We start from the raw sequence: 26722 nt of genomic DNA, 5'->3' as shown, positions 1-26722 counted from the left end.
TTATATAAAAAACTAATTTGGTGCCTTTTGAAGATCTTCCATTTTTAACAAGCCTTTTAGAAAGTGGAGATTTTTATCGCAGTTTGCATCTGTCTCTGGCTTGAAAGCGTTCTTATAAAAGTTTATCAAATTGCTTCAGGATGTTTTATGGGAAGTGATTCATCAGTGGCATTATTAATAACTAGATGCCATATCGAAATGGTTGAAATATGATATTGTCTTTTAGGAGTCTGCCTTTACCTGTTGCGACCATGGCCATTTATTCATAAATAGAGCTTTATTCATTTGCAGGTTTTTAGTTGTTCAGAGGCCTTTTGCAGGAACAGGAGTTTGCTGCCTCCAGCGCAAAGCTGCTTCTTCCTTTATGACCCTCCCCCAACACACCCCTTTTTCTTCTTCCTGCCCTTCCAGCTGGGAGCTTTGCCAGGGTGAGAGCTAGGCACAAACCCACAGGGAGAGAACTGCCTTATTTTGAAGTTCTGGTGATGGTTCAAAAATTCCTGCCCCTGCTCGCTTTGTATACTATTCCGGCCACAGTCCTTGCCTAGCTATGTGTTGTCCATGGCCCTGTAGACTGTGAATTAAAACCCATCATTTCAGGGTACAGTGACGGCACATTTTTAACAACTGACACTCTCCCTGCATGACTTTTAGAAGTCAACAGACCACAGGAGCCATTGGTCAGTTCATCCTTTCTGCAACCTAAAAACCCCCAAGATTTCCCCATAAAAACAAACTGGCAGAGAAGAAGTAACTTTGCCCAAGTTTTATTGTCCATTTAAAATAAAAATTTAAAAACCCACCAGTCATTATTTTGTCATTGTTTAACTCAATCATTAACAGCAAAATCATGTCAGACATTTGATCAGAACAGAGTGAGGGATCAGGATTGTGCTGACTCTCTTACCCCTGCCTTCCAAGCTCCTGTGACACCCACAGCCTGGGACAGAACTTTTGCAGAACAGCATAGGGCCGAGTCATGCCATCCAGCTTCCTGGATTTTGTGACAGTGCAGTCTACATAAATCAGGCCTTATGTGCAAACACTCCATGCAAATGTGATGCCCAGTGCAGAAGGAAGCAGGAGCGATGCAAGTGAGCTGGTGCAATCCCAATACCACAACCTATGCATGGGGATTATGCTTAAAGCAAATTGAGCTCAAGTAAAAAAACAACCTCCAGCCTTTATTTTAAGTGAAACACATTCCTTCTTATCAATAATAACAATAATTTATTATCAAGCTAAGGCAGAAGTGTGCAAGCCCCATTGCCTAACAGAAACATTTCTAGATTCATTACAATGAATCTTGAATAGTCATGATCTGGAAAACCTTGAAAGTCTGACACTCCAACCTTAAGCATGCTTGCTCAGTAGTGCACCCACCCAAGTGCAGTGGGATTTTACTTCCAAATAAATAAAACCGTTAAGTTTTCTCTCACAGAGCTCCATGTTACTAGCCTTCATGGTGTGAAGACATGTTGAAATGTTAAAAGTCTACTAAATGCTCATGAATCTGAGTGGCAGCCCCTTATTAGACACATGATTTCTCCTGCTATGCTATCTTATAGGCTCTCCTGTCAGATGAATTGTTTCCTTTATCATTGCTGTCTCAAATTATATCCTAGAACTTCTACATTGCCTTAATTCTACAACAGAATTGCCCAAAATCTGAAGAGCTAAAACTGAAGGCACACAGCACACCTAGGCCCCAAAGATTTGTTTTGAGAAGTTTACACACCTAGTTGACTGCAGCAACCATGTACAGCGTGTATACATTCAGCTTTCCCTCTGCCATTCTTTGTGATGGGAGGAGAAAAAACTTAAGATCAAGGGCACAGAGGAGATTCTTATACAGCATATATCTTGGAGGTATTGCAAGTCGCATAGCAATGTCTCGTTCTGAATTCTGAAAACACTACAAAAGTCCTGGAACACATATGTCTTGCTGAAGATGCATTCACAGAAATTTAGAAGCATTCATTTGTTCGCGCTGATCCTGTCCACACAAATACATATTTTTCCAAAGCCCTGCACTACCTTTCAGAAAAGTTTCTCTGGGTAGGTTACTGTGTCATGGCTTAGCAAAAAGCTTTCAGCAATAAACTAAAGATTCGTCAAGAAGTACTCCACTGAATTGTATTGACATTTTAGCCTACCCACAAGAAAACAATCACATTGAGGTTCCCTTCCCCAAAACCCTTCATTTGAACTTCAGCACATTCTGGTTTTAGTATGTTACCACAGTGCTTTTCCCCAAGGTCCCATTAAAAAAAGAGTCACCAATTAGCATTTCACTTTTTTCACATGGTTTTCAATGGCATCTTCGACGATGGTTTCATCTTCACCAATATTTATCCTGACCTTCTTGCCAACCAAGTCGAAGATGTCTTCTGGCGGGTATCCTTTGGGTTCCCCCACTTTTACCGTGAGCATATCCAGCGTAAGTGTGGTACCTTCAGGAATCCGGACTTTGGCCACTACAGACTTTCCCAACTACAGAAAGATAAGTAGAAGGAGGTTATGTCTTGGGGAGGCGAGCCTGCGCTCTAGGTGCAGCCCCCAAGTGGTACATGTACAGTTTGGGACACAGCTGCTCAGCAGCAGAGGGCTCATAGATCTATGGCATAGGGCATGGTGTGCCTCCTGCTTGCCTGTCTTGTACTTGGGAGTGGCTGCCAAGACTATATAACACCGGTCCTGAAAGACCTTCATTGGCTCCCAGTACGTTTCCGAGGCCAATTCAAAGTGTTGGTGCTGACCTTTAAAGCCCTAAACAGCCCCGGCCCAGTATACCTGAAGGAGCATCTCCACCCCCATTGTTCAGCCCAGACACTGAGGTCCAGCTCCGAGGGCCTTTTGGCAGTTCCCTCATTGTGAGAAGTGAATCTAGAGGTAACCAGGCAGAGGGCCTTCTCGGCAGTGGCGCCTGCCCTGTGGAACGCCCTCTCATCAGATGTCAAGGAAATAAACAACTCTCTGACTTTCAGAAGACATCTGAATGGAGCCCTGTTTACGGAGGTTTTAATGTTTGATGTTTTATCGTGTTTTAATATTCTGTTGGGAGCTGCCCAGAGTGGCTGGGGAAACCCAGCCAGATGGACGGGGAATAAATATTAAATCATCATCATCATTGTACTATGCTGCTATTTCCCCCCCATGATCCGGAAACTAGAGGTAAAAGAATAAGGGAGGCGTATATGCACTGCATCTAATACAGACTTTGCCAACTCAGTGACAGGGCATCTGCTTTGCGTGCAGGAGGTCACAGGTTCAATCCCAAGCAGCTCCAGTTACGTCTTACAGGGGGGAGGGCGACTATATTAAGCACCCTTTAAATGTTCTCTCTGCTGCTCTCTTGTCAATCCATACCAAAAATACTGTATCGAAAAATACCTGCACCTAGAATTGAAGCTCTGGGGCCGCCAGGAGGCTGGAGGATACATGGGGAAAGCAGCTGCTGCTGCGCTACCCCACGCATCAGCTGATAGGTGGAGCAGCTGAGCTGCGTAAACAAAGCACTGCTGCGCCTCCAGCTTCTTTGGGGCTTCCTCCACCCTCACCGACATCCTCCTCAGGCTTCAGGGACTCTCCAGCTCTCTCCCACCATTCTTTAATTATTTTCCAGCAGCACATGCATATGTGGTCGTGTGGGAGTCAATTGCGCATAAGTGGGGTGACACCTGTAGAAGGATTTCTTACAGTGGCAGGCAAGCGCTACAAAGCAATCTCTATGTTACCTTACTAGGATGGATGTGTATGAATGCTGCTGCCACCATCAGTACCCCACAGTTAAGCAATCCAGAATAAGTGGGTCTTGCAGCACTCAAGAATAAATTTACCTTTTCATTGCAAGCCACTTCACAGGACAGGAGCCGCTTGACTGGGGACCCCATGGCTTTCTCCACCACCCGGATGCTTCTCACTAGTTCCGCCAATTCTTTTGGCTCCAGAGATGCTTGATGATCACTGCCTTTCCAGGTTTTGTCCAGTGTAATGTGGCGCTCGAGGACTTTTGCACCCATAGCAACTGCTGCAATGGAAATGGCTATCCCAGTCTCATGACCAGAGTAGCCAATAGGAATATCTGGGAAGACGGACTGATATTCCTAGAAGGATAGAAAAGTTGATGGTAAATACAAAGAAGAGGACAGTTAATCGCCAACATTAGCTGTTACAAAACGCTATGAAATTTAGTTGTGCTTTATGTGCAACTTTCTTTGGACAGAGTTTAGCACAATCAAAGGAGCTCTTAAGTCTGCTGAAGAGTTGGAGCAAATTCACAACTGCACTTGATCTTTTTCAATTAATTGGCTCAGAAGGAAAATAAGGCAGCTTAGGAGAATTGCCATGCCTTCCACCCCACCTCACTGACCGTTATGACACGAAGGTTGACATCTTCAGGCTGAAGAGGGTAAGCACTGGTGCACTGGAGAAAACAGAAGTTCGGGTTAATGGCTTTCACCAGCTTGTAAACTTGTTGCATTGTGTTCATTGACTGCATCCCGCTCGAAATCACCATCGGGCGACCTAGAAGGGAAGGTCACCGAGAGCATTTTGTAACTCCAACATTCTGTCTCATACAGCTACATTATACAAACTGGTCACTTACTTGACAATTAGTTTTTAATCTGCCTATAAACTGGATGGATTGATACCAACCCACTTATTCATAGCCCACCTATGCCATTTCTGCAGCTGGCGCACACAATTTAATTTGTCTCTGGGCCTTTACTTGGTTCTCAGGACTCCACCCAAGCCATGCCCCCCTCCAGAACACAACCCTCACTGGCCCTTCTTGATATCCTGAATACTTTTTGCTTAGCTGGAATGTGTCCTTTAACTGGTATAAAGCCTAAGGGTTGGCAGAAATCACTGATTCTGCCTGTAAATTTCATCCACTTTGGCCATAAGGGGGAAAGTTGCAGCCATTTTTATATTCCCCATTTAATGAATGGGGAACACAGTTTTGTTTCATACAAAGCACCCCAGAACCCAGAGCAGATTTAAAGTGGAGAGAGTACAGAGCAACTTAGAGACAGGTCAGATGTTTTTAAAATACAGATAAACAACAAATCTTGGGGCCTGTAAGGTAAAGGTAAAGGTACCCCTGCCCGTACGGGCCAGTCTTGACAGACTCTGGGGTTGTGCGCCCATCTCACTCAAGAGGCCAGGGGCCAGCGCTGTCCGGAGACACTTCCGGGTCACGTGGCCAGCGTGACATCGCTGCTCTGGCGAGCCAGAGCCGCACACGGAAACGCCGTTTACCTTCCCGCTAGTTAAGCGGTCCCTATTTATCTACTTGCACCCGGAGGTGCTTTCGAACTGCTAGGTTGGCAGGCGCTGGGACCGAGCAGCGGGAGCGCACCCCGCCGCAGGGATTCGACCCGCCGACCTTTCGATCGGCAAGTCCTAGGTGCTGAGGCTTTAACCCACAGCGCCACCTGCGTCCCCTTGGGGCCTGTACACCCTCCCTATTTATAGGCCGCCTTTTTGAGCAAAGCTCATCCAAGGAACTTACATGATTAAAAAAGAATAACCTGAAATGCAACAGAATACAAAATAATTACTATAGATAAAGGTAAAGGTAAAGGTACCCCTGCCCGTACGGGCCAGTCTTGACAGACTCTGGGGTTGTGCGCCCATCTCACTCAAGAGGCCAGGGGCCAGCGCTGTCCGGAGACAGGGATTCGAACCGCCGACCTTTCGATCGGCAAGTCCTAGGCGCTGAGGCTTTAACCCACAGCGCCACCTGCGTCCCTAATTACTATAGATACCTCAATACTAAAAAAGCTAGATATACTAATAAACCAGTCCAGAACATAAAATCCAGTTTTGTACTTCACAGATAGGTATATAAAAAGTTGTGTAAGCAGCCTGAAACAAATCTGCAGAGTCTTTCGAAGGGACTGGAGTGCAGTGATCCTCCAGAGGTTGACAGACAATGAATTCCACAGTTGTGAGGCCACCACTGAAAAGTCCCTCTTCCTCATAGGAGGTAAGGACCAAACCATGACTACAGTTGAAAATGGCAGTCCTCCACTACCCATCCATCATTAATGGGAGTGTGGGAGAAGAATGTAGAAGATTTCTACTAGACATTAAGAATGCAGACGAAAGAACTATTGTCATTTTTTATGGTAGCTGATATTTACAATTGTATCTAATTTGGATATACAGTGGTACCTCGGGTTACATACATTTCAGGTTACATACGCTTCAGGTTACAGACTCTGCTAACCCAGAAATAGTACCTCGGTTTAAGAACTTTGTTTCAGGATGAGAACAGAAATTGTTCTCCGGCAGCACAGCAGCAGCAGGAGGCCCCATTAGCTAAAGTGGTGCTTCAGGTTAAGAACAGTTTCAGGTTAAGAACGGACCTCCAGAATGAATTAAGTACTTAACCCGAGGTACTACTGTTCAGTTCTACCTTCGCTTACGTATCCCTCTGCTTACGTAAATTTCGAGATACGTAAGTGGCAAACCCAGAAGTATATTTTGGGTTTTTGCCGCACACGCATGTGCAGAATCGCTCTACTGCTGCTTGTGCACACACAGAAGTGGTCTCTCCAGTTGCAAAAACCTCGGGATCTGGCCGGACCTCTGGAACAGATCCCGTCCACAACCGGAGATACCACTGTAATAAGGCAGGGTGCTCTATCAAATTCATACATTCTCTCATTAGATGTGATACCATTAGGAGAGTAGAAACAGTAGCTATATTAAGCGAGTTATTAGCAAATCACCTTTTTTGGCTGTCTTTTCCAGGTATGGGAAATTGTTAGTGTCTCCTGATCCGACTTTAAAAAATGGAACATCCAGATCATGCAGAAACTCTACAGCCATCTGTGAAGAAATACTTTTTTTAAAAAAAAAAAGAACACAAAGATTCCTAACATTAACATTCTACCTGTCAAATAAAGACACTGTAGCTGGATGAATGTGCCTCCTTTCCCAGAAACATACAGCAGAACAGCACATGGCTATGCTCATACACAAGGAATACAAATAAAAACTAGAGTTCATGGTAACCCAAACATACAGAACAGAGTGACTAACAATAGCCTGGGGGTCAAATGCAGCTTTCCCAGCTTCTCTATCTGGCCCTCAGGACTCTCTGTGTTGCACTTTTTTTTGGTAATATTGTCTGTGGCTGGAATGTATCCTTTAATTCGAATCATGCTTCTTGCTTGGCTGGATGGGAGGGTTGGGGATGAGTATGTGCAGAAACTAGCCTACTGCTCAAGGGTAAAATCTGCATCCGTTGCTCCGCCTACAACTGACATGTGGCCCCTTGAATGTTGTCCAGGAGGGAATGTCCTTGGGCTGAATAAGGCTCCTCCCAACCCCACACATCAGCAATGAATGAGGATGCAGTTCTGCCTCAGAATATTTGTCAATGCCACTGATTCTACCTGGATATAACCAAGCCTGAATCAGACACCTTAGATCCACCAAGCAGACAGTCTAGCTCCGTTGGTTAGAGCATGGTGCTGATAACACCAAGGTTGCAGGTTCGATCCCCTTATGGGATAGCTGCATACTCCTGCATTGTAATGGGTTGGATTAAATGATCCTTGGGCTCCTTTTCAATTCTACAGTTCTATGAGGATGTACCATAATATCCGTATCCTGTTAGCATTTCTGAAGGCAAAGTGCTGCATAATGGAAACTGGTTACCTCAAGCCCAGTGGCCTCAGAGACTTGCTATCTGTCCGCGACACAGTGCCTGATCTCAACATTTTATGCACCTCAGCTGCTTTATCTTGAGCAGAGAGACACAGGCAAAGGACTCCCCCTCCACCTACCCCACCCCTAATGTGAACCTCAGCAGAGGCCTTGGCACAGCTCTCCCTTTAGGCACCTCAGGCCCTCCTCATCCCTGACCAATGACTGATGGCTGAGACTAATGGAAGCTGAAGCCCATAAACAACTGGAGGGCAGCAGATTGACTGCCTCCGAGGGAAGTGAATCGTGAATTGTCATGTTTTGAGTTTCTTTGAACAAAGCATTAAAACTATACTATGCTTTATTTTTCTCCTTAATTAAATATTTCAGCTCCTCTACTTTCTTAAAAGTTCCCCCCAGTGTGCAAAAGTAGATCAGCTGAAATACATGTGGAAAATAATTGATACACCTTGTTAGTTTTTCTTGTGAAATGCATGCCAACTCAACTTCAGAACAATATTCAACCACTTACTTATTTTGCTTTATTGTAATCATAAGCATGTGTGATTTTTTTTTGAAGCACAAAAAAGTCAGTCCAGTAAAGATGCTAAATCTGAATGCCGTCAGCAAAGCACTTACGGATTCAAAATTTCCAGAAAACCCACCAGTACGTACATTCTGCAATGGAAATTTCAGCAGGTTTGACTTCTGCGTTCAGTGTTACAGTCACGGGACAAGACACTATTCACCACAGAGGATCCCTCTGGGGGAATCAGCAACCCTTATGCAGAGACCATGGTCAGACACTGGAAAACATATGTGATTTTTACATCTATATTGAAAAGGTTGCAACTAGATAGAAAACACTGCTCTAAAAATACTGGTGCTAGCTCTTTTCCTAACCTGCTGAAGGTGGATTAAGGACAGTTTTGAAATTCTGGCTGCCTGTGTACCCAGCGTACTTCGGGGTTGTTGGGTTTTGAAATTCTGGTTCCCTGTGTACTATGGGGTTGTTCATCAAGTTGCAGGTAATGTCAGATGTGGCAGCTCCTTCTTAAAACAAAACCAACACCTCACTTACCTCATCCATGCCTGATGCTGTGAAGAAAATGTCAATCTCCTTTGCATAGCGCTGCAACTCTCGATACTGATCATGGCTGAACTCCAGATGGCGCTTGTGCTCTCCATAAGTTTTCCCCCAAGAGTGTTTGGAAGTGTATGGCCTCTCCAAGGCTCGCTTATTGAATTTGTGCTCTAGTTCACTTTTCTGAAACTTGGCACAATCTGCTCCGCATTCCTAAAAAGACACAAGCATTACAATAGTTCTTCAAGGTCACTGAACATGCCCATCTCAGTCCTGGGCATGCACACCGCTTGAACTGACCATGCCAATGCAAAATTTAAAAATATTGAAGAGTCCTTTCTGAGACACCTTAAGGACATAGGTTACATACACACTATTTAAAGACTTTTGGGACCAGAGATTACCTCTCACACACTTACAGTTCCCAGCACTCTTAACACCCCAGGATTCTTTTGGGGGAAATAATCTGTCTTAATGTACGGTGTGTACGCAAGCTAATACGTTTATTGTGGAATAAGCTCTGTGGTCTTTGTCAGATGTACACTGAGCTAAACAGCCATTGAAACAAAGGAAAGGTCAGCGAATAGACTCCTCTTTCAATTAGGGTCTTGCAGACTAATGAACCATTTAAGGTCAATGATGGTACCAGTTCCCAATTCTAATCACATAGGAATTCAATGTTGTGCTTTTCTGATCATTCCATCAGCGCATCCTCCAACAGGACGCATTATAACAGAACTTTAGCTCCATATGCAATGGCTGTAGCTCAGTGACATAGTTGAATGGCTGAAAAGGGAACTAAGCCCAGATGCCATTACAGAAGAATGGCTTTATATTCTGCGTCCACAATTGGAAGAAGTAATACTTCTGAATACTAGTGGCTGGAATCCACAGGAGGGGGAAATGCTCTGGTCCTACTTGCCAGTTTCACACAGGAACCTGGTCAGAACACCCTGGGAGAACAGGATGTTGAACAAAATGGGCCACTGGCCTCATTCAGCAGCCTCATCTTATGCTCTTGTTTCTCAGCCAAATCTCACAGGGTTGACGCTCCCAATGTCACTTGGGTCTGATGAAACCCTGAGCTCCTTGGAAGGAAGGATAAGGTGGAAATATCATAAAACGATCTCAGGAGGGGTTTTTTAAAGAGCTAAAATCCAAATGCCCCTTGATAACTGGTTTGTAGTTTCAATCTCCCAATTCTCATCATTTACACATTACCTTTACAAACCTTAAGTGCCAAACATCCCCATCACCCTTTCCCACTCCAAACATTTCTCCCCCTCAGACCTCTTGAATACTGATGAGGGGCTTGACGGACCACATAACAGTTTTTCCTGTCTGTGGCAACAACTACAACGTCATGTACTGCATGATTTCTAATTGTCTTTTTTAACTGAGGTGCTGTGGTGCAGCTGCATGAGGCTTACGGGTCACTGGACCACAGCTTGTGAATCTCTGCCTTAGGGACTGTTATTACAACTATTTTATTATTATGTTGTCTATTATTATGCTCTCTAAAGGTAAAGGGACCCCTGACCGTTAGGTCCAGTCCCGAACAATTCCTGTTAATGTTGCAATCATAATGTCTGTAAATTATGTTCCTAACGTTGTGCAGCACCCCAAGATGTTTGGTTAAAGGGTGGTAATATAAATCAAATAAGTGATAATAAAATTTTTGACAGCTCCCATTTTATTTTATTTTTTGCCTGCCAGTCCCCCACCTGACACTAAGTTGCTTCCCTGAGTATCATTAATTAGCCATTATTGTTTGGTTATCTCCCCTCTCATGCAGCTTCTATCCATGGTACCCATCCATTCCCCGTCCTCCCGCCTCTCGCCCCTCAGCCCAACTGACCCGGCCTCGACACCCACCACTTTGCCACCCCCGTTGGCCACGCCCACCTCCCCACCTTAGCCACTCGGATCATCCGCTTGGCGGTCTCCAGGTCCCCCTGATGGTTCTGGCCAATCTCCGCGATAATGAAGCAGGGGTGGTCCCCGCCGATTGGCCGGCCCGGGCACAGTTCGAACTGCAGCGGCATCGCGGCGACCGTTGGTTGAGCGCGGGGGGGGGGGGGGAGAGAGAGAGAGAGAGAGCGCAGAAAAACGGCAAGCGCGCGCGCTCAAGGCACGAACCCAACAGACAGAGACGCTTCCTCGGCTTCTCCCGTCGCGCGTGCGTAGAGGGGGAGGAAGCATGCGCCACGTATCCGCCAATGACAGCGGGGACAGTCGGCGCCCGCCCCCCACCTCCACGTCCAATCGCACGGATCCTATCCGAGGCAGCCCAGCCAATCGAAGTCCGACACAGCTACTGGCATAAGCCGGGTGGTGGCAGGCTTGCTCTGTGGCAGCAACGTTGGGACTCTAGGGGGCGCTGGACTACAACTCCCGTCATTCCTAGCTAGCGTAGCCCGCAGCTAGGGATGATGGGAGTTGTAGTTGAAGAACAGCTGGCTGCTCTACAGCCTTGGCCCTGAGGCACAAGGAAGAGGAAGCTTGCCCAGTCCAGAAAATGGCCCTTTGAGGGCGAGGGCTCTTGGTTAGCCGTGACTCATGAGGGCTGTACTAGGCTAACGCCCTTTTGAAGACTATTTTCCTGACAGGTGCCAAATACCTCATCAGTTAGGCTCATGGCATGGAGTTTTTATTGGTGGGGGCAGCTGTCGTTTCCCTTCTCGGCCTTCAAAGCTTTATTGCTTTACAATAAAGAGCAAACGCCAGAATATGCCAATCCCCAATCACGTTTAGTGGGAAATAATTCCTATTTACTGCTAAAACAGCATCCCAGACAACCTCTTCTTATGCATATTAATGTCCAGTTCAGGCATGCAGATGACTGCAACCCCACCTTGGCAATACCAGGCGTACTTACTCGGAAGAAGCCTAATAATAATAATAATAATAATAATAATAATAATTTATTTATACCCCGCCCATCTGGTTGGGTTTCCCCAGCCACTCTGGGCAGCTTCCAACAAAGCACTAAAATACAATAACCTATTAAACATTAAAAGCTTCCGGGCATATTGACTGTCTTCAGGCCTATGTACACCCGAATGGGGCTGCGCAATTTCTTAACGGCATCTTCTCAAGTCCTATTGAATTCAGTGGGGTTTATTCCCAGGTAAGCGCATTGCAGGCCTTATTTTCTTTGGAACTGCATAGGACTTACTTCTGAGTGACTGGAAAACAGCAGTGCATAATTCTGCTTGGTCAACCACATTGTGATTTCTGGAGTTGGGTAATTCACTAAGTGCCGCACCCATTTCCTCTGGCCTGAAAAGAGAATGGGCACACAAACTCACGAAGATTTCTATATCCTTCATACTTAAAGCTGGTGTGGAAAGCACATAATCTCTTTGTTGCTATTACCATTCTCAAAATCGCTGGGGGGGGGGGGGGACAGGACACGAGGAAATGTCAGTGTTTGGAAATAACCTTTAGACTACCTGACATTTCAGGTGTGGTGGGAGAGGAAGTTTGCAGGTTTATATGTGTCATATTTGTTTGGGTATGTAATAGGGTTGTGAAACTATTCAAGCATTGTATTTTTTATTTTAAGTTCACCTTGTATTGAGTTTTAGAACCTTACGCATGGAAATGCAAACTTTTCCTGTTCCTTTCCTCTCCAGACTTATCCCTCCTGTCTGCAACTCAACCATACAGTTTACAGTTACACAGCAGAGAAATAAAGTTTCTGGTAAATACAATATACTCAACTGTATAATATATAAGTGGAAACTGCAACAAAATGTTGCAGTATATCTTCATTCCCTAACAGGGATGCTTCTGTTTAGGGTTCCAGTCAGCCTCCTTTGTCTGGAATACTGAGAATGAGGGGCGTAAGAAAGCCAATTCACCCTCTATAGTTTTCCATTATTCTTTCCCAATTGATGCTCAAATTCCTTATATATTTGGGCTTCAAGGAGTTAACCCCTTTTACCTGCTTTTTAAAAGCTAGAGTTCTCCCACACATGCTGATACCTCTCTCTTGTTTCAGCTCCATTTATGTTGGCAAATGCCACTGAGCTTGCTTGATGATTGATAACTTTACCACCCGATAAGGCACAATACTGCTAACAAGAAAAGTATAACGTTCCAGCAAGCTACCCCACATTAAAAAAAATTGTCGCTGCTTACAAATCATCCTGTCATGTCATGCACCACCACTTATTTTGCCTCCTGTAATGTTCAGGTGAAACATCAAAGCTCTACCTGTCAGTGGCGGAAACCAGGTGTTGCTATTTGAAGGTGTGGGGACAAACAATGTTTAAGAACAAGCGTCAGAGTCAATACAAAACAATTATTGTAGCCTGCTATGTCACCTGGGATGAGCTTCATGTGCCAGAGACAACCTGTTTGAGTTGCATAGGTGTGGTAGTATTTGACCAGATAGAGTTACAGCAATTTAATACCACAAGGGGCCTTAGAACTGTAAACCTAAATCGATTTATCTGGCTGTAAATTTACCTAAATTCAATGGCACTTCATTTTAAGCTGTCCTTGATTAACCCTGGGAGGCAGGTTAGGCTGAGACTGTGACTGGTTCAAGGTTACTCAGTGAGCTTCATGGTCAAGTGGGACTGGAACCGTGGTCTCCCACTTTCTAATCCCAATCAAGGTACTCTATAAGCCTCACCTACAGAGTTCTGCAGAGCTCACAATAATGAATGACAGTGAAGCAGTGCCAGTAAAAAGTTGCCTGTTCCTGTCTTTCTGGCATTAAAGTGATGGGAAGTTTCACCAACCACATTTGTGTGTGGTAGACATGAAAAGCATAGAAGCAACATAAGGTTTTTTTTAAGGGGCAGTCTTAACTTGAATGTGTTCAACAGAAGCAGGTTGATTTGGCTTAGCAGTGGGGTGAAAAGAGGCAAAGGCAAAGCTCCTTTATCCTGAATAATTTCACAGCTTTTATCATGCATGCAAATCAAGTTGCACACCTTTCAAAATGTTCTCTTTCATAGATGTAAGAGTACAAGAGCCTTTTTCTCATTTGCATCTGTTCATCTTTTTTCCAATTTTCTTCAATAATATGTTCATGATTTTTTAATAGAGTTTAAGACAGTATTCTAAATCCCTGTACCTGAAGTAGGGTTGACAATAAGTTTATTTTTACACTAACGTTTGCTCCTGTACCTTTTTAATGACATCTTGATTTACAGTTAGCAAATGCTAACATTTATTTCTAAGCTGCTTAAGCTTAACTTGCTGACTTTTACAGATCAAGCTGCTATTAAATACACAGGAGCAACACCATTCTTTTTCTGGTCAGTTGTTAGTGCTATCTGTGGGTGATCCTATGATAATACCTATATTCCAAACAGAATTGCACTCTGTCCCTTTCATGCAAATATCAAACACTGTTATTAATTGCCCAATTTTTAAAGGGCAGATTACACAGTTGTGACAAGAAACTGAGAACATCTGGAGGATGAGTCAACCACCCTTCCTCCTACAGCATTTTTAATTCAGCCTACAGGGAAACTAGAAGCTGAAGCACTGCCTAGAGCATAAAGCAAAAAGAAGTTGTTTCAGAGAAAGAGAAAATGCTGAGGTTGTAATGCTATGCACATTTTACAGGCAGTCAATCCCATTCAAATTAAGCTGATGTGTATTAATTTTCAAGTAATCATGCATCAGAGCAGCTGCATATAATGTTCTATATGGAAAAAGGTAACCAAAGGATTATAGCCCCTCTCCTGCTAGGATCATTAAGTGTTGGGGGCCTTTTAGGTTAGAAAAAGACAACTGAGAAATGGTACTATGGTGTTTATAACTTTTGAATGGTACAGTATCACAAGACACTTAGCACCTTCTTGTATAGATTTGGGGCACAGGCATGAGGAGAGTGAGGGACGCGGGTGGCACTGTGACCTAAACTACTGAGCCTAGGGCTTGCAAATTGGAAGGTCGGTGGTTCGAATCCCTGTGACGGGGTGAGCTCCCATTGCTCTGTCCCAGCTCCTGCCAACCTAGCAGTTTGAAAGCATGTCAGAGTGCAAGTAGATAAATAGGTACTGCTCCTGCAGGAAGGTAAACAGCATTTCCGTGTGCTGCTCTGATTTCGCCAGAAGCAGCTTAGTCATGCTGGCCACATGACCCGGAAAAACTGTCTGTGGACAAACGTTGGCTCCCTCGGCTAGTAAAGTGAGATGAGCGCCGCAACCCCAGAGTCGTTCACGACTGGACTTAACTGTCAGGGGTCCTTTACCTTTTTAAAAATAAGGATAGTGCAGAACTGTGGCCTGGAGTGGCTGACCAGGTTTCTGAAGAGATAGGTCTAGCATTGTCTCCCAAGGCCAGGCAACACCTTAGCTTGTGGGAACAGCTGTGCTCACCTTGACAGACCATGTGCTATACATTTTTTGCTAGTAAAGCTTGCTGGGTGGGTATAAATAGTTGTTGGGATATTTTCTTTTCTTACTTCTCCCCACTGCTGGGCATCACTTTAGTTTTCAATAAGGAGAAGAGACTTAAGTAAGGGTGGGGAGGAGATTTTTTTATTATTATTTTTACCCACTCCCCAAAGCCAAACTATAAAGTCATTCTTAAAGTATGGTTTGCAGTATCAACAGCCGCTGAGAATTCCAAGAGAATTAACAAGGTTGCAAAGCAAATAAACTCGAGCCTTTGACAAGTGTATCTTGTACAGTTAATTGTATATAACATTAGTTCACCAGTGACCCAAAGTGGATCATACATTAAATGCATATGGGCACTTCCAGGGTATCCAATTTTTCTTGTTAAAATAGCAGCCATGGCAGTGGCGATGGAGGAATCAGAATTATGGCATGTGGGAAGAGAGTTAGAGAGTTAAATCTTAAGCACCCACAGTTCTTATCTGCCCCCCTATGGTTGCTATTTAAATAAGAAAATCATACACGCATACACATATTGAACATATAATCTTGTTTGGCCCTCTTTGTGAAAAACCAGTGAGCTGGCCATTAAGCACAAGCAAAGCAACACCCCTTCACAGTCCCATGGCACCCCTGTTGCTGGTTCACCTTACCACAAGCCAACTCTTACTATCCATTTTAAGGCCTTTCTCTAAATCCTATGTATGACATGCTGAAACCAAGTCATATCAGTGGAATGTTTGCCCTATCAAGGCATTATCAAAATACAGATACCCAAATTTGGTTCCACTTTGGGGAACAGAATGCTCTGTTATTTAGATCATACACGGTGGAACCTAATAAATTAAGTGGGAATGTATTCCTATTTGACATCACCACAGCATTTAACTATAACCTAACATTTCCTTGGGAAGACTCTAACATGTAACCTTTCAATACAAACACACTCTAGATAGTATAGGTGAAGCCACCTCACCTCCAATCAATGGAACCTCTTTCTTTCTGGATCGGGTTTAGCTGAAGTGAGGCTGATATTCTCTTGGTACAAAAGGGACAATTTGAAAAGACTCTTGTCAACACATGTCACAGATAATTGTGACCTAGCAGCTTTATTTGATGACATCACTCCTTGTACCCAGAGTAGGGTCTTCAACAACTGGGCAAAGAGTCCTCTACGCTTATACCATCTTCCTTAATTCCAGACAAGCCTGGCCCCAAAAATGAGGATGCAGTTTACAGAAAAGAACCACAACAGTTTTATGATGCAGGCCCTCAACAAACAGAGAAAGAACCGGGAGTTTTGTGATGTGGCCCTCAGTGTGGACCAGAAAGTCTTCTATGCCCACCTCAACGTTTTAGCAGCCATGTCCTCCCATATTAGGAATCTGATATCCAGCAATGACATGAAAGCGGATGACGAACTCTTTATTATCATTGATGCCAAGTTCCTGAGCTCTGAGTTGGTGGAGCAATTGCTCGACTACTTCTATACTGGGAAGATTGTAATTTCTGAGAAGAACGTGGAGGACCTGCTGAAGGGAGCCAAGTATTTCAGTTCCCCATCTCTAAGGAGCCACTGTTCTGACTTCCTCCTTAGGTCCCTTAAGAAGAACAACTGCCTCTACTACATGCTCCTGGCCACCTCATATGATATGAAAGATGTGGCAAATGCTGCTTATGATGGTATACGAGACAACTTCAACTACTGGGCAGGCCCTGGCATAACAGACTTTATGCACTGCCCCCCTAATGTCTTCAGCAGGCTCCTTAAGGATGAACATCTTCATGTACAAAACGAGGACCAGACTCTCTCAACCCTCCTCCAGTGGGTGAAATACAGAAAGGCTGAAAGGGAGAAATATTTTAAGAAGTATTTTACCTACATTCATTTATCCGCTGTCTCCACCAGTATGCTTCTGTCCACTTGCCGGGAAGTGCTACTCTTTGCAGACCACACTGGTCCCCTGTCCCGGATAGAGAGCACTTTGAGTGATCGTAAAAAGGGCAATCCTCAAAGCCTGATGCTTCAACAAAGGAAAGGGGCGTTAATGGACTCTGTGGTGATCTTAGGAGGGCAAAAAGAGCAGGGTAAGTTCAACAGTGGGGTTTTCGCTTATATCATTGGAGAGAACATCTGGCTAAAGCTGACAGAGATGCCTTACAAAGCAGCTGCTCTCAGTGCAACGTCGCTAGGGAGATACATTTATGTTTCTGGAGGAACAACAGAGCAGATCTCTGGCTTGAAAACAGCTTGGAAGTATGATATAGATACTAACTCCTGGATCAAACTTCCGGATCTGCCTATAGGTTTGGTCTTCCACACCATGGTGACTTGTGGGGGGGCAGTGTACTCTGTAGGAGGAAGCACGGCCCCAAGGAAGTACATTTCAAGTATCTACAAGTACGACGAAGGGAAAGAGAAGTGGATTCTTGCTGGAAAGATGAGTATTCCTATGGATGCAACTGCATTGATCACCAAGGGAGACAAGACTATTTACATTGTGACAGGAAGGTGCTTGGTGAATGGGCGCTTCTCCCGAGTAGGTGTGCTGGACTGCTTTGACACTCAGACTAAGAATGTGGTGCAGTACATCACCTTTCCCATTCAGTTCAATCACAAGCCCTTGCTGTCCTTTCCTCAGGAGAATGTCTTGAGCATACAGAGCCACAAAGAGAGTTTGGAAATAAACCTGCAGAAGATCAAAATGAGCAAATCCACAAAACTTGTCCCACTCTTGCCGAATAACTACAGCTTGGATCTTTCACATGCAGTGTGCTCAATTGGGGATAACAAGGTGTTTGTGTGTGGTGGCCTGATCTGCCCAGGTGACACGCGTCCAGAGGAGTATGCCATCAACCGGCATGCATATATGTTAGATCAAAGTCTAGGGGAATGGAGGATTTTGGCTCAGCCTCCAGAAGCTCTGGATTGCCCTGCTTGCTGTACAGCTAAGTTGCCATGCAAGATTCTCCAAAAAACTGTAGTCAATTAATAAGGGAAGACAAAAACAAACCAGAATTTCTAGCAATAAAGAATGACTGAATTGTAAATCACAGGTAAACACCGGGTTCTTCCCTTCGTCTCTTTATCATGTACTTTGTTCAGCAGTGTAACTAGGGTGGGCAGAACCAACGAAGGCAGGGGCACAAATGGGTCATGTATTGATAGTTTAAAAGGTAAGATTGTGTCATGTTTTCTTTTCAGCATGGAATACTTAAGCATGTTTTCAAAATGGTAGATGGAAAGCCAGAATCCAGCTTGCTCTGAGGCCAGCAGGCCAGCCCGAGAACCACCATTGCAGTTCCTCCTTGGGCTTTGTGCCTGGAGCCTAAGGACCTCTAGCTACTGATTGCCACCAGCTGGGGAGAAAAGCAAAGAAATGTGATGTTGGATTGCAGCGACCAGCACAGCAGCTTCTGGGAATAAACACTCATCTCACCAGTGGGACTTTGGAATTGCAGCAGCAACAGCTTCTAAAGTTCACAACTATTCTTAACTATCTTGCTGCTGGTTTTTCGGGTGGCAGCAGCAACAGAGAATTAGGGGCCTAAAAATGATTAGTTATGACACTGGCGTATATGGTTCTGTAGCACTAAGGCAGCCTGTGCTCTGTATATAACCAGGGGTGGGCCCCTGTCTGCTTGTTATCGCCTGCTTCTTACCCCTTAGGAAGCACAGTCTACTTCCTGAGGAACTAGAAAACGCACAGAATTTTAAAGAGGAAGAGATGTTACTCTCACTAATGCAACGTTATGAATCTTTGATCTTGTGACTCTAATGTGAGTTTGCTGACAAAACCTTAAAGAAGGCCTAAGCCCTGCTTTAGATTCCATCTTTGTTACCGGATGGACACAGTTGGAAAAAATAAAAGCCCTCTGCCAGTTCTCTTCCTCAAGCGGCTCTTTTGCCATTTACAAATTACCTCTGGAACTCAAAGGAAGAAAATGGGTGTTATCGGTGCCACAGACTTCAATTGGTTTAATAGTAATGATCTTACCCATAGGGCCCCCTGATCAGAACTGGGACCATTCTGCACCCCTGTGAACTTTTTGCTTCACAGAAGGAAAGCTGCTATTGGTGTTCATTATAGTCTTCCCACCTGGGGCAAACAGAAGGGTATGTGCAGTTCTCATCCCGTGGTGCAGAAAAGGGGTTTAACCCACGTGTCACGTTCCAAATCCTGATTGAGGGCCCTGTAATGGGTTTTGTGTAATGGTTAGTGTGTTGGACTATGATTTGGAACACCAGAGTTGGAATCCCTACTCAGACATGAAGCTAATTGGGTGACTTTGGGCCAGTCACTGTCTCTCCGCTTAACCTACCTCACAGGGTTGTTGTGAGGATAAAACTGGGATAAGAGAACCATGCTTACCATCTTGAGATCCTTGGATTAAAAGGTGATCCACAAATGTGATCAAACAAACAAACAAACAAACAAACAAACAAACGTTATAAGCAATCATACATTTAACATAACAAATTAGTTTGCGTGCCTGGCTGCTATGAAAAGAGCAGCGTAGCAGGTTTGAAAGGGGGAAAGGCAGAAGCTTCCCACTTTTTAGCAATGGATGCTGGTCCACTGAGGTTACTAAGGCACAAACCTCCCTAGGAAAATGTCAAGCATCTTTTCCTCTTCAAAATCACTCTTTTCTGACCCCTCCCCCCCCATTTTATACTTCCTTGACCATACAGGGACATATCTGACAATCTCCTATTCTCTGGCCGATCAGCTCTCTGCATCACTCAGCCAATCCTAATCCAAAAGGATGGCTATGGCAAAGAGGTGCTTCCCATGTGTGTCTAAGCAGGAAAAACCATGTGACTGATTGGATTGCAGGAAATCTAGCCCTAGCAGACTCTTATTCCATCTGTTATTATGGGGCCTGTCCATCACAGTCACCAGGGCAGATATGGGAGGAGTCAGGAATGCTTCCAAAACAGGCCTATGTGCTAGCATTAGCTCATGCTTTCTCTGAAGGCCAGAGAAGCACCAGGAAACACTTCCTCATTTGAGGAGCATTTTGTTTGTTTGTTTGCTGAGTTCAGTATTGTTTTGTGACTTTGCTAGAAAGAGCAAGGAAGCAACAGCGAGTCTCTTTCAATAAATGAATTTACTTAATCATTTTGCATTTTGCATTTATCTTTCTGGGAGGCAAAATAGTGGGTGGCTTCCATATATATATTGCAACAAACTCTTAATAATTTCTCCATATTCATTCATTAAAAGCTGCTGTTGCAGAAGCAGCTGACAGGGCAGTGCAGGGCAGATAAGGTAGATTTGAACTGTGTGTAATTACAGAGTATCTTCCAGAGTATTTCCAGAAAAGGTGTATGGATCTGCTTCCAACCAGCCCTTCCCTTAGCAGGGTACCAGTATATATCTTGAATGCACAGGAATTGGGTGGGGGGATGCTGCCGCTATTTGAATTTGTCTTGTGAATTTGTCAGTGAATTTCTAAAATGACAAAATTTGGGCTCTGTGCCTGTTTGAATATGACTTGCCTCTACATCCTTTCCCAAACCTGGGAGATAGTATCCCAAATCTTGAAAAATATCTGAGGCTGATTATGATTAGTCTGGTGTAATGACTCTGCACATGAGCAGAGACTTCACATTGTCAGGACTGAGCCATACACTGCAAATATGTTCAGCTGTGCACTGATGTGCCCTGGCTTGAATGAAACAACCTCTCTCTTTTTGGATAAATTACCACTTTGGATAATGAATACTGTGCTGTAGATAAAATGATTTTGGGGGAAGGAAAGCTATATGCAACTGGAGACACATTTTCCTCACATTTGTGTACAGGCAATAATCATTTAAGGCACATCCAAATGATGCACGATCATGCATGTGCACATTGTGCCATCCCATGAAGTAGGCAGAAAAGGGGCTGAACAGGCTTACACACACTTTGCCCATGGGCAGAGGAAGGGGGGAGTCCAGTGGGGGCAGGTCGCCCAGGGTGTCACCACTGAGGGGTGCCAGGCACCCGTTCGGCTTGCTCTGCCGCTGACTTTGCCAACACAAGTGGAGGTCAGGAATGCAAGTCCTGTGCAAAATGGTTGTCGATATATAGGGTTTTGGCAACATGTTTTTGGCAACAGATGTGTAGGTGTAACTCATACATGAATTTGCCATGCATAATGGCTTAATTTCCAAATAGGAGGTATGGAGTCCATCTTGTCTGAAAATCATACTTTGGCCGTGGAAGCTCTTTCCCTGTCCATAGGTGTGTGTATAATAATTGATTTTTACTTTTATTTTAGAGAGAGGAGACAATGGCACTCTGCACATGTCAAATGGCTCACTTTCCTAAATAAGTTCTGTACGAGTCCTATTGTGATGAAAACAGCAAGGTTAAAAATTGCGGCCCTACCATGTCAAATTGCTACCAGTTGCCACAGCCTTTCAGTGTTCCTTCCTTGGCTAAAATGACATATGCAGTGTCCCTAACCCATTTTTATTTTTAACCCAGCTGCCTCAGAGGCTGCAATCTTAAGCAAAGTGTGTGTGTTGGGAGGGTGTGTGTGGCTGCATAGCTTAACTCTTTCTCTTCCTGTAGCCATTTACCCCCTGCTCAAAATCCCCCTGTAGGAGCTTTTCTTCCTAAGCAAGGATGGGGGAAAATATATATCCATTCCCCATCCCACCCCCCAAAATCAGCAGGAGCCCCATAGCCCTGTCTCTGCTTCCTAACTCTCAGAAACACCAGTCAAGGCCTCTCTTAGAAGCATGCTTCACTGCAGGTTGCTAAGGGTTAATCTGCCCTTGTTTTTCCTCTTGATTAGCTTAGACTGAGGGCATTTCACAGAGGGAGCTGCACTGAACCGTCTGTTTAGTTCTTGGTCTCTCATAATCCATACATTCTTGAGCATATCTTTAGTACAATGCTATTTGGATAAGTCTCATTTTTAAAGTTTCCCAGAAGCCCAAAAATCCTGGCGTACAGCAACTGCAAAAAGATTGCTCAAGAATTCAAGGTCCTAGCTAGCTGTCCTTCACAGCTTCAATCAATCATTTTATTTGTATGCCGTCTTTCCAAAGTTAAAACCATGCTCAAGGTAGCTTTTAACATATAAAAAATACATAACTACGAACGTAACAAAAGTAGTCATAAACCATAAACAAAACATCAAAACACACACGACCAAATTGAACCATTTCCACATAAATCATAAGATCCAATATAAAGATCCAAAAAATTGACAGCAACAATAGCAACAATCCCCACCAAACAGCCCCCCTAAACAATATCCCAGCTCCTTTAATAATCTTTAAGGCATGTTTGTTGCTAGGACTTAAGGTTACCAGACATCCCCATTTCCCGGAGACAGTCCCTGGATTTACAAATCAGTCCCCATACAAAATCCATTGAAGATGAATAGTGTACCTGGATTCACTGGAAAAAAATCTGGTAACTTTATGCTAGGTGCTGCACATGGTTAAAATCCAGTCTTGCTAGCATGTTTGCGATCTAATATTTGAACCAGCTCATTGGGTTCATCGGATACAGGCTGTGTACACATTACTGGCTTAAAAGCACAGCTAAGTTATTTTTTCGCTCAATTTGGATAGAAGCTGGTTTTGAAGGGGAAACTCATCAAATATTTTGTTTCATAAGAAACAACAGGATAGACATGGACCGTAGGTAACGCCATGTGCCCACCGCTTCCCAAACCAGCAGTGAGAACGCACTAGATGCATAGTAAACAGGAGTGTGTACAAATCCTCCAAATCATTTAAATGGGCCTAAACCCAAGGTTGGCTGCAATCCTAAACACATTTAAATGCTGTAATCCAGGACTTTTGAATTTAATTAGATTTAGGTATAGGATTATGAGGTCTGGCTTTTAGGCTGTAGCTGTATTCCACTAAACAATAAAAAAGGAGAGCAAAGACTTTGTTTATTCGTAGGATGACCACTTGTTTTACTGAAAAAACACAGCCCCCAGAAGCCCATGAGAGGTAGTTGCATGCAATTTGGAGAAATCTGGCGAGGTGAAGACAGAAAAAACCCTGATTACTCAGGAGCAGAGTCAGATAGTAGGTCATGGATTATGGATACACTGCAGCTTGTCAGTGAGAGGCAACCAGAAATAATCCTTGCCTGAAGTACAACCTGTTCGTGGGTTCCATGATAGAATCAAAAGCTATGTAATATATTAACAATTGGAAAAACAACATTGTATCCAGAATTATTTCAATTTCGAATATATCTCCCCGCCCCCCCCCCAAGGTGGTAGACAATCAGCTTGCTCAAAAGCCCTGATATGGTAGCTTTGCAGTCCAAACAAAAGAGCCAGTTTCCTCCCTGCTTGCATTTTTTTCCACAGGTGAAGACATTCATTTACTAGAGTATCCCTAATTATTAATGCCACTCACCACTGTTCTTTAGCTACATGTTAACTGGACTTTTGTCTTTTAATAGAGTGCTTCTGCACAGGGAGTTTTTAGGTGATTTCCTGACACTTTGCAGGTTTTCTTAACAGAAAAGTGATTTGTAAATACACAAAGTAAATACTAAATATATCCACACACAGACAAACATATTAAACAAGGTAGCTGTGTACTCCATGGTTGTTCTGTCTTACTCAGATGAATTGAGGAGCAGAAATTACACCAAATCCAGGTCTATAAAGAGGAATATGTTGTCTCCTGCTGCCCCTTCCGGCAATTGCAATTGAGGTGAAAAAAGGTTGTGCCGCGTGGGGGGCGGTGTCCGGAAGAGAGTTGTACTTTTGAGCAGGCCATGGGGTTGCATATGAAGTCTAGGGCACTGGCCCACTAGATCTTCCATTCCAGCAAAACTAGTTGCCAACCAAGGGACTAGGATGACTCTGACTGCAGTAAGGCTTTGGAAGTTGAGCAACCAAGCTTACAATTACACACATTTCCAGAGAACTATAACAGACAGCGGAACCAGTTGTCCTTTAGAAGGAAGGGAAATGAGAAACAATAAAGCTTGTCAGCGGAACTGGCTGATGTAAAGTTCTGTGCAACTATCTTAAGACCATCTTGCTCCAGTAAGGATTCATAATAAATACAGGGCTTTTTTTCCGGCCTTGTTCCTGTGCTTTTAACAGCCTGCTAGCAAATATCTATCAGGCCACACGTTCATAATTCTGGTTTACATGCAGTCAAAATTTCTCCTACTTTGTTTCTGCATCTCAAGTAACTGTAAAAAGTGCAGAGACAATGCAAGTTAAACAGCTGGAAACCCCAAGAAAATGGATTGCAGGCCTGGAGTTTTACATTAAAAGAAGTAACCATTTAATAATAGTCGTGAAAGGGGGTGAAATATACTCAGAGTCGCAAAGTGATTTCATGCTCTTTATTCAGCTCATAGTGGTGAGGAGGAATGAATGAAAGTCCCCTCAAAGTATCTGCTTTATATACATTATTTACACAATGGGCTGCACATGATTGGCTAATTCCGGAATTCTACTGTAAGCCAATCAGGTTGTGGATTCACTTCTATCTGGAGCATGATTGGGTGGTTCCTGCCAACCAATCATACTGCTGCATTGTTCTAGGACCAATCAGACTGCTGCATTCTGAATCCTATTGTTCTAGGACCAATCAGACTGCTGCCTTTTGGATCCTATTGTTCTAGGACCAATCAGACTGCTACAGTTTGGATCTTATTCAACTCAGTACATAACAGGGGGGAAACTGGCAGGAGAGGGGAAATGCTAAGACAGCAATCCTAAACACACATATACTTGAGAGAAAGCCCCACAGAATTAAACGTAATTTACTTCCAAGTATATATGCATAAGACCTATTAAGGACACTATCTTTTCTTTTTAAAAACTTGAGTATTCAATATGTAAAAACAATGCTGTTTTGGAAAGGCACTTTCAAAAAATTAAATGCATATCAATTTAATGAGAATCTCACTTCCCAGGTAAAAGTTCCTAAAGGGCTTCAGGCATGAAAAGGGAAAATATGCTAGGCAACATGGGCACTATTTAATGGGGCAGGGGTGAGGAACCCATGGTCCTCTACAGTATTCCCATTATAATTTAATCATGAGATTCTTAATCTCAGAGTTGTGGGTTTGAGTCCCACATTGGGCCAAAAAATAAAATAAAATCCTGCATTGCAGGGGATTAGACTAGATGACCCTTTTGGTCCCTTCCAGCTCTACAATTTGATGATCTATTATCACTGGCCATGTTGGGGCTGATGGGAATTGTAGTCTGAAAGCACCTGAGGCACAGTGAAACCTATGAAACTGGTGTGACTAGAAACCATCACATTTCTCACACATTTTTTGAATGTATGATGGGGGTACAGGAGTGTAAATCTTTACTCGTGACCTTTCTGCATTTATTGGAAAAGTCAGAATAGTACATTACGCATATATATCCATAGGCTCTATTGCAATCTTCATAAAAACAATCGGAAGTTAGATGATGAAACAGAACATATGCTTGCTCCCCCCCCCTTTCAAGGAAAGTCTAAAAAGGGATAAATGTAGCACAATATAAAATGAATGTGTATCACAGTCACTGACAGCTCTGCAATATTGCTTCAAAGCTTCTCTACTGATCGTAGTGGACACAGCCTTAAACTGAATCTATAACGCCTGCAGAATAAAACGGTAAATGCTGTGGACCATACCACATGATCCTTCACATAAAAGTCACACTGAAGGCAGAAAACTAACACATCAGAGAGAAAGGTCCTAAGCTAGTTCCCCACTTGCTGAGATAGTTTTCTGTTTGCAAAATATTTAAGTTTTTTTTACAGAGGTCGATACATATTCAAAAGTGTTATCCCCACCTGTAGTCTGTTGTACCATCTCAGGTCCTTATTCCATTTTTTTAAAAAAACCCTAATCTCTACATAACAGGGAATTTCATTATGTTGATAGTTGTTGCCTTTCTCACTCTAAAAAATAGAGAAATTGTATCTTTCTAGGCCACCTTCTGTTGAAATAAGATTACAGCTGTAGAGGCTGTTCATGCGAGTTCCCACACACTCCACATTGTCATAACTGGATTCCAAACAAGGGTCTTGCTAGGCCACGGTGTGTTATCTGGTTCAACATAGCTCAAACAGGAGGGTCTCACACAATGCTTTTTTCTGGGGGTCCTCAAGGGTAAGCAGTACCAACACTTCCCCCCACTAAATGTTAAAAGTGTGGCACTTATGGTGGTAAGTACGGCACCTTTATAAAATAAAAAAGGAGCAGCACCACTGGTTTCACCCATAAAATATAAAGCAAAACAGTGTTGTCAGTCCCAACCAGCTAAGTGGGTCTTACTCCCATGCAAAGGGTAATCCTAAATTTAGGACCTAAGCCTGTACCCTATACACAATTACCTGGGAGCAAGCTCCACTGAACTCAGTGAGACTTATTTCTGAGTAGACGTGTATAGGATTGCGCTGCACCTAAGCTCTCAATTCAATTCCAGTTCAATCCTAAACATGTTTTACTCAGTTTGTGAGTTTCAATGAGCCAGGCTCCCAAGGAAGTATGTCTAGGAACACTGCCCTAATCCACAATAAAAAAGGACATAACCTTGTGCGTGTCTTAATAAAGAGCACAGCCAATAACATCTCTGCTCTACAGACTGACCAGGCAGGGCCAGA

The 26722-nt window shown here is 43.7% G+C and overlaps 2 protein-coding genes and 1 long non-coding RNA gene across 5 annotated transcripts; 2 read left to right on the top strand and 1 right to left on the bottom strand.

Annotated features, from left to right (window-relative positions):
* Nucleotides 1-751: 751 nt before the first annotated feature.
* Nucleotides 752-25943, bottom strand: NANS (N-acetylneuraminate synthase). 3 transcript variants are annotated; one of them, XM_083719574.1, is made up of 7 exons: nt 25910-25943; nt 11928-12031; nt 8747-8962; nt 6744-6843; nt 4373-4527; nt 3840-4106; nt 752-2493 (listed from the first exon to the last, which is right to left on the bottom strand). In XM_083719574.1, the coding sequence occupies exons 1-7, from the start codon at nt 25926-25928 to the stop codon at nt 2284-2286; spliced, it is 1071 nt and encodes a 356-aa protein (XP_083575700.1). In that variant the 5' UTR covers nt 25929-25943; the 3' UTR covers nt 752-2283. The 3 variants fall into 3 exon arrangements, with proteins under 3 accessions (XP_083575700.1, XP_083575701.1, XP_083575699.1); XM_083719575.1 differs by lacking the exon at nt 25910-25943 and adding an exon at nt 16094-16154; XM_083719573.1 differs by lacking the exons at nt 11928-12031; nt 25910-25943 and adding an exon at nt 10663-10944.
* On the top strand, nt 11046-19002 carry LOC310835296. The gene is made up of 3 exons (XR_014559520.1): nt 11046-11879; nt 12388-12455; nt 18323-19002. It is a non-coding gene; the product is annotated as an uncharacterized lncRNA (long non-coding RNA).
* CCIN (calicin) lies at nt 16241-18179 on the top strand. Its single transcript, XM_083719126.1, has one exon. It carries the CDS (start codon nt 16338-16340, stop codon nt 18108-18110), a length of 1773 nt encoding a protein of 590 aa, XP_083575252.1. The 5' UTR covers nt 16241-16337; the 3' UTR covers nt 18111-18179.
* Nucleotides 25944-26722: the final 779 nt, after the last annotated feature.

The sequence above is a fragment of the Podarcis gaigeae genome (assembly GCF_964106915.1).
Source record: "Podarcis gaigeae genome assembly, chromosome: 17".
Taxonomy (NCBI): domain Eukaryota; kingdom Metazoa; phylum Chordata; class Lepidosauria; order Squamata; family Lacertidae; genus Podarcis; species Podarcis gaigeae.
This window is presented reverse-complemented; position numbering and strand designations above follow the sequence as displayed.

Bases quoted from the DNA above. Each gene is read 5' to 3' on its own strand.
- CCIN (XM_083719126.1), top strand. From the start codon at position 16,338: ATGAGGATGCAGTTTACAGAAAAGAACCACAACAGTTTTATGATGCAG.
- NANS (XM_083719573.1), bottom strand. From the start codon at position 10,794: ATGCCGCTGCAGTTCGAACTGTGCCCGGGCCGGCCAATCGGCGGGGAC. The intron at 6,844-8,746 runs GTAAGTGAGGTG...ATTTCTTCACAG, and splicing joins CAGCATCAGGCATGGATGAG to ATGGCTGTAGAGTTTCTGCA. The intron at 4,528-6,743 runs GTGATTTGCTAA...CTTCCCTTCTAG, and splicing joins GGAAAAGACAGCCAAAAAAG to GTCGCCCGATGGTGATTTCG.